The sequence below is a fragment of the Strix uralensis genome, chromosome 3, assembly GCF_047716275.1.
Source record: "Strix uralensis isolate ZFMK-TIS-50842 chromosome 3, bStrUra1, whole genome shotgun sequence".
In the NCBI taxonomy this organism is placed as follows: domain Eukaryota; kingdom Metazoa; phylum Chordata; class Aves; order Strigiformes; family Strigidae; genus Strix; species Strix uralensis.
In genome coordinates, this window is record NC_133974.1 from 94,318,712 (window position 1) to 94,331,278 (window position 12,567).

General features: G+C 41.7%; 2 protein-coding genes across 7 annotated transcripts in view; both read left to right on the forward strand.

Annotated features, from left to right (window-relative positions):
- Positions 1-10,454, forward strand: part of RNF8 (ring finger protein 8) — a 13,623-nt gene extending 3,169 nt beyond the window's left edge. For 5 of the 6 annotated variants that reach the window (XM_074863454.1, XM_074863457.1, XM_074863459.1 and 2 more), the window contains 6 exons: positions 1,272-2,012; positions 3,144-3,206; positions 4,012-4,101; positions 5,260-5,367; positions 6,356-6,560; positions 8,393-10,454. In XM_074863454.1, coding sequence (XP_074719555.1) covers positions 1,272-2,012; positions 3,144-3,206; positions 4,012-4,101; positions 5,260-5,367; positions 6,356-6,560; positions 8,393-8,499 — 1,314 coding nt within the window. In that variant the 3' untranslated portion in view covers positions 8,500-10,454. Of the gene's footprint in view, positions 1-1,271; positions 2,013-3,143; positions 3,207-4,011; positions 4,102-5,259; positions 5,368-6,355; positions 6,568-8,392 lie in introns of all 6 variants that reach the window. The other variant, XM_074863455.1, reaches the window with a different exon arrangement.
- A 1,937-nt stretch (positions 10,455-12,391) lies between these two features.
- Positions 12,392-12,567, forward strand: part of CMTR1 (cap methyltransferase 1) — a 28,662-nt gene continuing 28,486 nt past the window's right edge. The window contains exon 1 of the mRNA XM_074863473.1: positions 12,392-12,560. The gene's annotated coding sequence lies outside the window, so the exon portion shown is untranslated. The remainder of the gene's footprint in view (positions 12,561-12,567) is intronic.

The window sequence follows — 12,567 nt, forward strand, 5'->3', positions numbered from 1 at the left end:
GTCTCTTGGTTTAGCATTGTTCAGGCAATTGTAGTCTTGCCAAGGGTAGTCTGTGAACCTGTTTTGTGTTGCTTTCTCAAAAAAGCCCTATGAATTTTGGCAGTATTCAAAAGGATAATGTTCTTGTGCTGCTAATGAGAGGATAAACTGATACTCCCTATTCTAGTGACACAGTTGCTTTAATTGTAATCAACTACAACAAGAATCTGTTGTTAGAAAAACCATGCTTCATGTTATGTTCAAATAAGTTTCTTCTGAAAGTCCTCCTCAGCTCATTAGAATAAAGTGCTGACATCAGAGTCCTCCGCTAAGTCTCACTTTGACTTTGGTAATCTGGTTTTTGTATCATGATCTCCACTTTCTCATTGGGGCTGAAAACTGTAAAATCAGTAACTTCTTTAAAGCAGCACTGGTAGAACAAAAATGTTTGCATGTCGCGTCAGCAGCAGATTAGTCAGAAGGGAATAGAGTGGCTACTATTAAAATTACACTGCTCTTAAACAGAACTGTTGAAGTACTTGCATAAACTTAAAAACTTACAGTTATTGCATGCTTTGAAACATCTGTGGTAGATTAATATTTCCTCTGTGTTATCACTGCTACCAGTTCTGTTGAATCTTTGAGATAGGTCAGTTGTGCAGTTCATCTTGAGTATGGATTAGTTCCACTGTTTTTCAAAACTATTTCTCAAGCTAGCGTCTAATTTAAAAACTTCTTCTGCTTTGAACATTATCTCTAGAAGAACATTTTTCTTCTTGTTTATATTCGTCTTGTATTTATGGGGAACTGTCTCTTTTTTTTTTTTCTTTAAGCAGTATAAGCTATGCTTTTTCTTTTCTAGTTTCTTCTTGAATTTCAGGTGACATTAATTGTGAAGAATAATTACTGCACTATTTTATGTTCTTGACAATGATCTATTGCAGAGTCTTCTTTTTATTGATTAGTTCTTATTTCTGAAGCTTTTGGGCAGTTTTTTCCCCCTTAGAGTTTATTCTTTTCTTTCTGCACAAGCACGTATATTAATGTTGTTCTTAGTGCTTGTACACAAAATCTGTAATGCAAGAATAATGCACGGTAAATAATATAATGCAATAACTGTAATAAATGGGACACTAAGCCAATAAATTGGATATTGCAAAGTTTATTTAAAGAGGTGGCTTGTTCTGATTGCAACACTGAAGAGGTTGGATATGTTTACAGTTGCCATGAATAACTTGCAGAGGACTCTGTAACTGCATATTAAATGTTGCTGATTCTCTGTTCATTTGCAGAGTCTAAATGGAGTCTGGCTTAACAAACAGCGCCTGGATCCCTCAAAAGCCTATCCTATCACTGAAGGAGACCATATCCAGTTGGGAGTACCTTTGGAAAACAAAGAGGCTGCTGAATATGAGTATGAAGTAATTAAAGAGGAATGGGAGAAAATCAAACCCTTTTTAGCCCAAAGGAATGACCTGGGGAAAGCTAAGAGTTCAAGAACTAAACGTAAATTTAGTTTGGAGGAATTGGAGACGTCCGGATCAGAAGGCCCTTCAAACTCCAGATCCAAAAGAGACAGAGTGTCGTGTGACAATGAACCTCTGTGTAAATCATGGGAAAGAGTAGAAGAGGCCAAACAGTTAACAGAGAAGATGGATGTCAAGCTGCCTTCTCCTGGACCAAGCAAGGGGGATAGTGGTCCAGTGCGTAGTAGCTCTGTGCACTCCGATAAAGCCGTGCCTGTCCCCCATAAGGACCAGAAGGGCTCTGGTCTTGCAGAGTCATGGACTGGCTTGGAAATGCTGAGGAAAACTCTAGTAGATATAATGAAGTTAAAGGTCAAAGTGCAGGAGAAGCAGACAGCAGTTCTGAGTGTGAAGCAGAAGCGCAGGAAGTACACTCAGAAGGAGATCCTGGCAATGGAGCAGGAGCTCCGGGATTTGCAGGACCAGCTGTGCACGGAACAAGAGCATCATCAGCAGCAGGTGGAAGAGCTGGAGAGGACATTCTCGAAACAGCAGCAGAAGCTAGAGGTATAATGGTGGTAATCTTTTTGGCCTGTATCTTTTCATTTTTATGGAATGCCTAATATAAAACATTGATCCAAAATATGATCTTGGACCATACGGTAACACAAATAATGTTTGTGTGAATTACTGCTGTTAAAACTGTTTTTGAAGTATTTCACATTCACGCCTGTGTGCCAAAAGAAAGTGTGGACACAGAAGGGATTGGGTTGCATGGGGAATTAAGAAGAAGGTGCAAAATAATATTTAAATTTTTTTTTTACAAACAGGTTCATTACAGCAAGATAGTAAAGCCTTTCAGTTAGTAAAAAAGCATGTTTTTAAATAAAAATATCAAAAGTCTTTGCCTGATCTCCTGTGGTTATAGAGAGGACAAGCTGAAAAGTATTCACCTGAAGTGCAAATTTCTCTTGGTATATGGATGAATTAATGCCCAGTTTGCACGGCAAATCCATTCCCTTTCCAAGCAAGTGAATTATTGTATGCCTTAATCCCTGGAGGGAGGAAGGGCTTTTTCATACTTTGCAAAAAACCCTTTCTTGCAATCTGTGTCTTCAAGCAGTGTGTGTGTGTGTTAAGTAGCTTTTTTAGATAACAAGCTGAAGTCTTTCTATTTGAGTTTGCTCAAAATCTGGTTTAAAGGAAGGAAGAATTCATATTGGAGTGAGTTTCATTATTTATCAGTTACTTCATTTAAAGTCTGCTGCTAAGGGCAAGTATGGAAAATCTGGAGTTGTGTGCTTAGGCACGATGGGAAGTTCAGCTGGAGCTGTAGGTACATCTGACCTCTTTGAATGTTCTCAAAGATAGAGTTGCAGCTTTTTCTCATGCTTAAGCTGTTGCTGACCTCTCTGCTTCTACGAACATGCTGGTGTCTTTAGAGCTAGAATAATGTGGAGGTGTTCCAAGTATGTGAATGATATATCCATTTTAGCTCTTCACAGTAAATGATACATCTTAATTTCTGTTGTACATGTGTAACACTAGCGTGGGATGTCTCAGGGTTTGCTGAAAACCAGTGTTGTTTCTTTAAGCATATCCTCTAAAGAGAGCGTGCAAGGTAGTAATTTACAGTCCCTTGCTTTCTTCAAGTGTTTGTTGTTTTTTTTTTTTTCTTCCCCTTTCTTTTCCCCCCAGGGAGTAAAGTGGCAACATGGGGAAGAGAATCTGAAGGAGCAGTTGGCCCAGGTCCTGCAAGAGGCAAGTAGTTATGAGTCTAGGTTTGGTCTGACTGTGTAACTCAGATATTTAAATCTTTATTACTGCTGTGGCCTCTTGGTGGAAGACAAGGACTTTGCCTTAGGTGTGGATTGGATGATCTTCATCTACAGCCCAAATTTCTGTCAGAAAGTGGCAGACCTCACTTTGTGGGAGTTGCTGTTTGCCTACAAATATTGTGAGAATATGCACTCAGATTGGAAGCGTTAAGTAGCTGCAATTACTTCTATTTTAATGTGGTCCTTTGTGAGGTCTGTCTGCTGGTTATCTGTTTTGGGGAAGTTGTTTTGGCAATTTTAACCAGATGAAAAAAATTTCCCTCTTGGTTAGGAATGTTTCTGAAAGGTTGCCACACACTTAGGTTTCCTAGGCTTTTTTCAAAAGGCCTTTCCTTTTGGAAAGCTAATCTGAAAACAGCTTCAGGTAACCTTGCACACAGTGACAGGCTTTTGTGGTCCTTAGGTGTCAAATACCCCTTGATACTCCAGTGTCTTGGATGTACTCAAAATGGTGGCTGTAAAGCTTAAGTGAAATGGAAGAACAACCCGGGAGAGAGAATGAGAAGTGCCATGACACTGGGAAGGTTATAAATAACTGGCACTACATTTCAATTTTAAGTTAAGGCTAAACTGCCTTAACACCCCAACTCTGTATATAGACATGTGTTGCTCTTTTAGGAGAAGATTAGGAGAAATGAGTATGCTGAACCTCATGATTATGGCCATGTATATTTAATAACATAGCTTATAATGGCACTCGTATAATTTCTGGGATGATATTGTTACAGCATCATGCTTTGATGGAAGAACTGAGCCGTAGTAAAAAAGATTTTGAGGAGATAATTCGAGCAAAGAATAAAGAACTGGAAGAAACCAAGGTAAGCAATAACTGAATTCTCAATTTTATTCATAAGTGCTCAATTTTATTCATGATATGCTGCAGCAGAGGACATAGTTTATTTAACATTTGTCTTGACTGTACTTTGTCTCCCATAGTGTAAAACTCCTGTATTTTGAGGTGGCAGCTGACTCCAGGATTGGGGCAGGATAAACCTTGCTGTGTTCATAAATTGGTGTTGAACAGTCATTACTAGATCTTTCTCAGTGATAAAGAAAGCCCAGAGCACCTGAACTGTGTGTTGTGTGGGAGAAGTGGGCCCATTTCACCCTTTCTTTAAAAAAAAAAAAAAAAAAAAAAAAAAGTGTGTTTGAAAAGTGAGGTATTTCATTTTCAGTTAGAGTGCATTCAAGCAAAACTGCAGTGATGCAGCAGTCCTAAAAGGGAGTGTAGGACTGAAACAACATGGAATTTGAATAACAAATGAGATAAGCCACAGTTCTTCCTGCCCTTGACACAAGGTTATGAGTGGAAAATAATTAAGGAGATCCTTTCCTGTGTTTTACTCTTGGAAGTTATCCCATTATCCACTTCTGCCTGTTTGCTTTATGGGGTTGTTTTTTTGTTGTCTTTGCAGCTCTGTTGCTGTTTCAAGTATAGCTTCAACTGGAAGAATTTCTCTGTTATTTTTAGAAGATAGAGCAGGTGCCTAGGAGCCTAATTTAACTCTAAACAAAAAAAAATTATTGGGCAGTTAAATGGAAGTAAATGTCTTAAATTCTTACGCTTCCTTTTCTTAATATTTGAGGTATTTTTTCTGTTGGGTGCTTTGCTCTTTATGTCAGACTTTCTGTTGACTTAAGCCAAGCTCATGCCAGGAAGAGGTTGAAAGAGATTCTGAAAAGATTGATCCAGCTGGTAATTTCTTTAGGCTGAAGGGAATTTTGGTAACGGCTGCTGTTCTTGCTTGTAAGTTCTCTGCAGTGGGTGGGAATATTCTCAATACTGCTGTGACTACAAAGAGGAGAGAGGTTATGGATCTAAGTATATAATAGACACAGGTTTGACATGTGGACACTTGCAGCTGTATGATTTCCTACTTGTACTACCTTCCCCTGTGCATGCACTTCCTGCCAATATTACATTGAGTAAAACCTTGTTCTTTGTTGATACATGACCATATGTACTTTTCCACTAGGAGGAGAAGGAAAAAGTGAGAGCCCAAAAAGAAGAGGTGTTGAATCAGATGAATGATGTGTTGGAGAATGAGTTGCAGTGCACAATCTGTTCTGAGCACTTTATTGAGGTATGTTTAAACTGGTATGGGTTTGCCAGTAAAGACTTGAGAAGCTTCCCCTAGTTCTATTAAAGCAATAATCAAGCTTATTTCTTTACTTTTCTAGTTTAACAGTCCCAGCAGACCCATGGTGAGTTGTGGGTACGGGTTGGTCCAGAAATCCATTCTGTCTGTCTGCCCTAACTCTGGGCAGCAAGTTCAGCTTTAATGTCTCTACCTAAATAGAGATGAGTGCTTAATCCTAAAATGCATGTAGTTTGGGGTGTTTTTGAACAGGTGGTCTGAGCTGCTGCTGACAGCCTGCTTGGAGAAGAATCATTTTGTAGTAGATGTTGCTTTAAGTTGACTAGGGTTGGACTGCTTCAGCTTTAGATATAGGAAGAGATTAGTAAAGAAAGGGAGGTGCAGTGTTCAGTCAAGTCCTGAAGCATTTATACTGTTCAGATAAACTCTTTCTTTGAGAAAATGGTCTGCCTTCATTTGATTCTAGGAGTGATAGGCTATGCCTGAAATGTGGACTGTTACTTCTGTTTGTGTTTTGCCAGAACTTCTTCAGTTTCATTACATTCATTTCTACTACAGAAAACCTGATGTGTTAGCCTTGTTATAATGACTTAACAGCTAGCTGAAATTTTAATTTCTGGTTTCTCAGTAAGTTAAGATGCTATTCTGCAGTATCTGAGTTTTTCTATAATTCATCCTTTCCAAATTGGGGAAACTTATAATAAAGTTAACTATTTCTGTCTGTGTTTTGGACTTGCTATGATCTACGGTGAACCCATTAACTAATTTGTAAAACTTGTCTGCAGTCTGGCATGGGAGAGTTTTTGTGTGTAACCCCTACAAAGGCTAAAGAAAAAGAGGCTTTTGGCTTCTTTCCTCCCTTTCCCTTAGAGGAAGTGTTCATCTAAGTGTTCATTCCTGACTTCAGTATTTTTTTCTTGCCAATGCTTGTGTGAGCATGCTCTGATAAGTATCCTTCCATCAAATTCTGCAGGCGGTCACTCTGAACTGTGCACACAGCTTCTGCTCCTACTGTATCAATGAGTGGACAAAACGTAAAGTGGAGTGCCCTATCTGCAGGCAGGAGATCAAATCAAAGACACGCTCTCTGGTCCTGGATAACTGCATTGACAGGATGGTAGAAAAACTGGATGTGGAAAAGAAAGAGCATCGCTTGACCCTTATCAGAGAGCGGAAAGGTGAGAGGTGGGTGGATGTGGCACGATGACTACAATCTCTCATTCCATCTATCTTGTATAACTTTCTTTGGCACCTATATACTGAGGAGATGCTCGGAGAATGCAGCAGAAACACTAGAAAATTAATGTTAAGATATGTTTTGTAGCTAGGTTTACTGCACAGTAAAATAAAAGTAATAAAAAGTTTGGAAAAAGACTTTGGTATGAATTCCACAGTGGAATTGAGTGGGACAACTTAACCATGCTAAAGGTTATGCTGTTTCAAAGTGATCACTAAATAAAAGTAAAACTATATGGAATGGGCCTTGAAAAATTTGCCAGACATCTTTTGATTAAACTATTGACAATATCATTGCAAAAACTCAGCAGAGCAGTGCCTGATGATGAACTCTGAATTATTTTCTGTGTGCTAGATTTGTGCAGAAAATCTCTGAAGGGAATGTTGGTGTGTCATCTTAAGTGTATGGCTGAACTGGCAGTTGCTCTGCCATGTTAACTTTTCTGGAATTAAAGCCACTGTGGCTTAAATGCATAACCTCTTGCCTACTTGTATCTGAAATATGTAAAGCCATCACTGTTATGCACAGTAAAACTCCAGTATGGGGTATTTCTATTTTACTTCCCTCTTCCAAATATGTTTCTAGAGCACTCAACACTGGTATCTAGGTGCTGAAATGTAGAAGTCTTTTTCTGCTACCCCTTAAAAAATTTCTGTTGCTGTGTTCCCGTAAGTGTTTTGTTTTCCCCTCGTAGAACTGAATGCATGATGTTTTGTTTTGCAATGTGTCAAGCCTTTTACGTAAGGAAAGATGCTTTTGAAACGTTTCAGATTCTTGATGGTGACATAGTGACATCATAAAGCCATGTTACTTCAAACCTGAAATTATAACCTATTTAACCAACTCAGTCTGATTCCCTCAGGAAATGCTACACTGCTCAGAGGCTGCCCAGCTTGGCTTCGTGAATTGCTTTCACCTCTGCAGAAATGACACTGCTCTTGTATAATACGCACATTGCAGAGTAGGCCATAGCACTGTTGAAGTGTCTCAGCAGGTAGCTAATGGTGATTAGATGAAGTGGTGCCTTCATTGGAGCACACTTCATTTCTGTATGGTAAACCAGTGGTCTTCATGCTTTTTTCCACAAAAAGGAAATAAGCTCATAGCCTAGGTTCATGTGTGATAGATGTTCTAATTATATAAATGACTCTTAGTAGGAAATCATTTTACTTCACCATGACACAATTCAGGAAGAAGAATGAATTGTTCTTGTGCAGTCTTTTTATTCAGTGATGGAAACGTTTTGATTGAGATGAGGATAACCATGAATAACATATTTAAACATCATAACATATTTAAACATGAATTCCTAAGAAGAAACCAGCTGAAAGAGAAATAATGATGCAAGTGGCACTTGAGAAGCTCAATCAGAGCTTCCCAAGAAGCCTTTCCAAGAGCCTTAGTAAAATGGACAGTGCTAGGACTGCTTGCACTCTTAAATGTGTGGAGGTTTTGATGGGACCATAAGTGTCCTGAACAACCATTACTTGTTTGAAAGCTCCTTACCATGTTTTGTTCCTTCCCTTTTCCTTACCTGGCAGGGCACTGTAATAGTTGGCCGCTTCCCTTGCCAGTTGTGTGCCAGTGAAGGGATGGAGAATGTCTCCTTCTCATCTGTGCTATCTTAACGGAAAAAGGCCTGTGCCCTGCAGCTTGAAAGACCTACTGCAAACTAGCAGTGAGAGGCAGCAAGTTTCAAAGAGAATTAGTAATTTAGGGTTTGTGGGTACAGTGATCACTGCTAACTTTTGTATCTGTGTGTTTTGAATGCAGAGAAACAGAAAGTGTTGGTGAAACCAGCCACGGACAATGACAGCAATATCATTTCTTCCATCTACTCCATCTTGTTGATGAGCAGTTGTGACAGTGAGGACTCTTGAGTACTCTTACTATAATGAAAGCTACTACATTATCTAAACACTATTACTGCAGACTCGTTTGCCTGTGTGCTGCCCAGAACCAACCTAATGGTGTTTGGTTGACTACTGCTGGATGAGTGAACTGGACATCTGGGAAGAGAGACTCTGAAGAGGCTGGAGCTGACAACTAGCAGCATTTGGAGGAAGGACCTTATTTTTTAAATGAATGTACCGAAGCTTGATCTCTAAAACAAGACTGGGATTGTGAGAGAACAAACTGCTGTTATGCTAGAAGGTTGACATACAGAACCTAGGCTTTTATGATCGCTTGTGACCGGCTTGGTGTAATGTAATAGTTTGTATGCATCACTGCCCTTTCCTTAGTGAATGACATGTTTAAATGTGTACATCAGCTTCACTTATTTCAGGAAACAGAGGGAGTGGCCCAAGAGAGAGTATTTGAGAACTTGGCCATCCCCACCAGCAGGCAGGAGTGGTATATCATGAAAAAGTGCCAACGGGGGTTTTCCTCTTGAATTTCATATGGCAGCTAGAGTCATCCCAGGCCTCTGGCAGTAAAGGTAACAAAGGGTGGGTTATGGATCCTGTCAGTCTTAAGTGCTTAAATGCATTGTAAGCTGAGCTGCTGGCCATTAGTTTCCTCTCTTGATGTTACTCATTTTCTGTTAAGATAGGGATGGAAAAGATGAAATCTGCCAGAATTCCTTAGCTAGTGCGCTTTTCCTACAGTATCTTTGGTTTGTTCCCTCTTCATGCTTTTGCATAAAGGGTTTTAGAACTGGGAAGCAACGCATCCAGAAGTTGTTAGCAATGACTTCAGGAACGCATATAGTTCTTGTCAGCAGCAGAGAGGAACCTGCCTCTTCAGAAGTGCTGCTATCTGAATTAGTGAAATGTCCTGTTGGCAGGGTAGGAAAGCCGCATCTGTAGGCAACCACAAGGCACAGGAGGAAGCATTTAGTTTTATTGTTTACAAAACATTGCTGTTGAGCCATGGGTTGTACTACCCTCACAGCAAATCACTCACCCCTAAGAGATTGAGCAAGTCTTGCCTCATCCTCTCATGAAGTTGTCTATGAAGTTCCATTTTCAGTGGCATATGCTTTTGACTTGGGTGTTACATGGAAAGGACTGTTTTACACTGTGAGAAGATGGGGGAAGCCCTTCTCATCTGTAGTATTTCTTTGGCTATTTGTATGTACTTTCTTGTTTCTATGTTTATTTTGTTTAAGAAGGAAAATATAAATCCACTTCTGCATTAAGCTCCTTGGTGCAACCACTGAGATGAATGTCTCTCCTAGTTGTCTTAGATTTTTTTTGAGAAAACACAGACTATCTCATTTTAATGACTTTGCTCCATGTTTTGATTGCTGTAAGCAGTGTGACTGTTTTAAAGTTATTTGAAAGACTGGTGTATTCAGGAGTTGATAAAAGACAACCTAACTCTTCAAGCCTGTGGCTACTCCAATGGTAATCTAGTAGGTACAATCATACCTCTTAACTTCTTCCACTAAAGAAAGATTCTATTAAAAAGGTGCATGAATGATGATGCTGTCCTAAGGAAGTAGTGCATTCTGACAGATTTGGTTGGTAGTGCTGAGAGGGGAGGTAGGGCTGATCTGTGGGCCAGGCAACTTTCTTAAAATCTTAGTGTAATGTTTCTTTTGTGAAGGAGTCATTACATCTTGAGTTTTCCTCTTTCTCTTTTAATGTTCATTTTCTATATGTGCTCTTGAAAGTTTCTTTTGTGAATGTGCTCTCTAGGATGTCTGAGAGAAGGGGGTTCCTCAAAACGCTTGTGAAATAGGCTGATGTTGGAACAGGCATTCCCGATGAAGAGGAGTAGGAGGAAGATACTCTGGTTACCTAGGACTGCAAATTTTTTTACTGTGTATCTCTTCCGTGTTGCTGCGCCTTTTTTTGCTCGTTTCATTTTGCTAAATATATTTATTTTGCTATGTTGGTGTTTATGCATATTGCAGAGAAGGATAACGCTTCTGCTAGTAACTGAGTAGTACTTTGGAGTGATTTGTGAGCGTGACCTGTTTTCACTAGAATATGAAGAACACAAGTGGCATACCAAACCACTTCCACTGTTACTGGTATGTGCATAGTGTGTAAAGGTCCACAGAGAGAGGTTAAGTAATAATCCTGTTCACTTACAGAAGCATTTCATGACAAAACCAGACCTCTCTTGCCAGTTCACTAAGTTCCTCAGTAAAACTACTTATTGGATACAGAGCTGATGACTAGGCATACAGAAGTGTCAGGCAAACTACTGAGCTTCTGGAAAAGATGTCCTTATTTTTAATACTGTGCTCTCCTTTGGTCGAAGGTCTGGATCCTTTCTTCTACTTGATTGTACATCTGAATGTCCCCTTGGAGATGTCAAGCCCTGAACGGTGTGTTACCTGTCTGGGGATGGCATCGAGCACTTTCTGTCTGGCAGCCAGGGTTTAGGTTACAACTCGGGGCTAGTCATGGTTGATGCACAGCAGGCTTGATGCAGGTTCGACTTGCTGCTTTCTGTTGGAAGGTTGCTGTCATGTAGTGTGATAATCAGACACTTTCAGAGCAATATATTGTTTATCAACAGAGCAGGAGTAGCTGAGGAGGACTGCTACTGGATTGCGGAAAGGGGCTGTCACAGAGGGACGGTGTGCAGTTTCATCATGGGTTCCAAGATCTGACAATCGCTTTTCTCTTGCACATGTAATCTACCATGTTAGTGCGTGGTGAGCCTTAGGTGCAACAACTGACCTTTAACTGTGCAGAATATGTAACAGGCAATTTAATAATCCAGCTGTGTCCCACCCCCATTTAAGTGTTTTTTTTTCCCCAAAAGAGATGCTCTGACTAGTCCATGTTTTGCTTCCTGCTCAGTCCTCCTTCCCTCCTGCCAGTCCCTTTTGCTGTAATTAACTTCACATATTTAGACATATACTTTATAGCAGCTAGATAATCATAAACGACACTTCCCAAAGAGTATAGTCCTGTCCCTTGGTACTACTATATTTTTGGGGTTTTAGATTAAGCATTTATGCCTGTGTACTGAGCTGTAAACCCCCAAGTTTCAAGACTAGTGTGAAGTACAAGACAGCTCAATTAGTGTTTGAAATCCTCATGATAAATAATCTATAGACATGTATTAGGCTCTTACTGTGTGAAAAGCTTTACCATCACTGGCCTTACAGAACCCGTCCTGGCTTTGCTCGAGTAACGGAGCTGTAGTTAGCTCAGGGTGACGTGCCTGGTGGTGAGCAGGCTATCGGCTTTCCTGGAGGCAGGCAGCTCCTCGGGAAACCTGCCCTGCCTGTAGGAGTAACGGCAGCTCCAGCCGCTGGGGCAGGGAGCGGCCCTGAGCAGGGACAGGGCCTGCTGCCGGCCGTCGCCGCTAAGGGGGGGCTGCTTCAGAAGCATAAAAAAAGCTGTTTTTCTTAGAAAGTGCCACTTTTAAGGCAGCGGCTGAATTATTTGTGCGTTAACGCTTTATATACATTTTCATATGCAATATATTTACAAAAATGATATATAACATTTCACACAGAATTTCGATATATTCTCACCCCTATGCACCCCTGCCTCACCTCCACAGGGAAGGACTGAGGCCGCCGGCTACCTGCTACCCCAGAGCGCCGGGCCCTGCCCGCGGCCTGCGCCCCGCCCTGCCGGCAGCGGGCAGGGTAGAGCGGGGCGGGGCTGCCCAGGCCGGGCCGTGGAGGGGGCGGCCCCGCCGCCATTCCTCCGCGACCCGAGGGGGCCTTGCGGAGGGGGCGCCGGGCCCTCTCTCGGGTTGAGGCTGCCCGCGGCGCGCCTGCGGGAACGGGCCCCTCGGTGCCGGCGCGGGCGGTGCGTCACTGCCGCGCGCCGGCGGGCTGGGGAGGACCCGCGGGAGGGGGCGGGGCGGGGGCGGCGACGGCGGCGCCTCCGAGCGGGGAAACGAAAGCGCCGGTGGCGGGGCAGGAACGGGCCCTTGGCAGACGGGGCCCGCCGGGGCTGGCCTGAGCGACCCGCCTGCCCCCGCTCCGCCACGGCCGCCTGCTCCTCCTTCCGCCTCTTCCGTGAGTG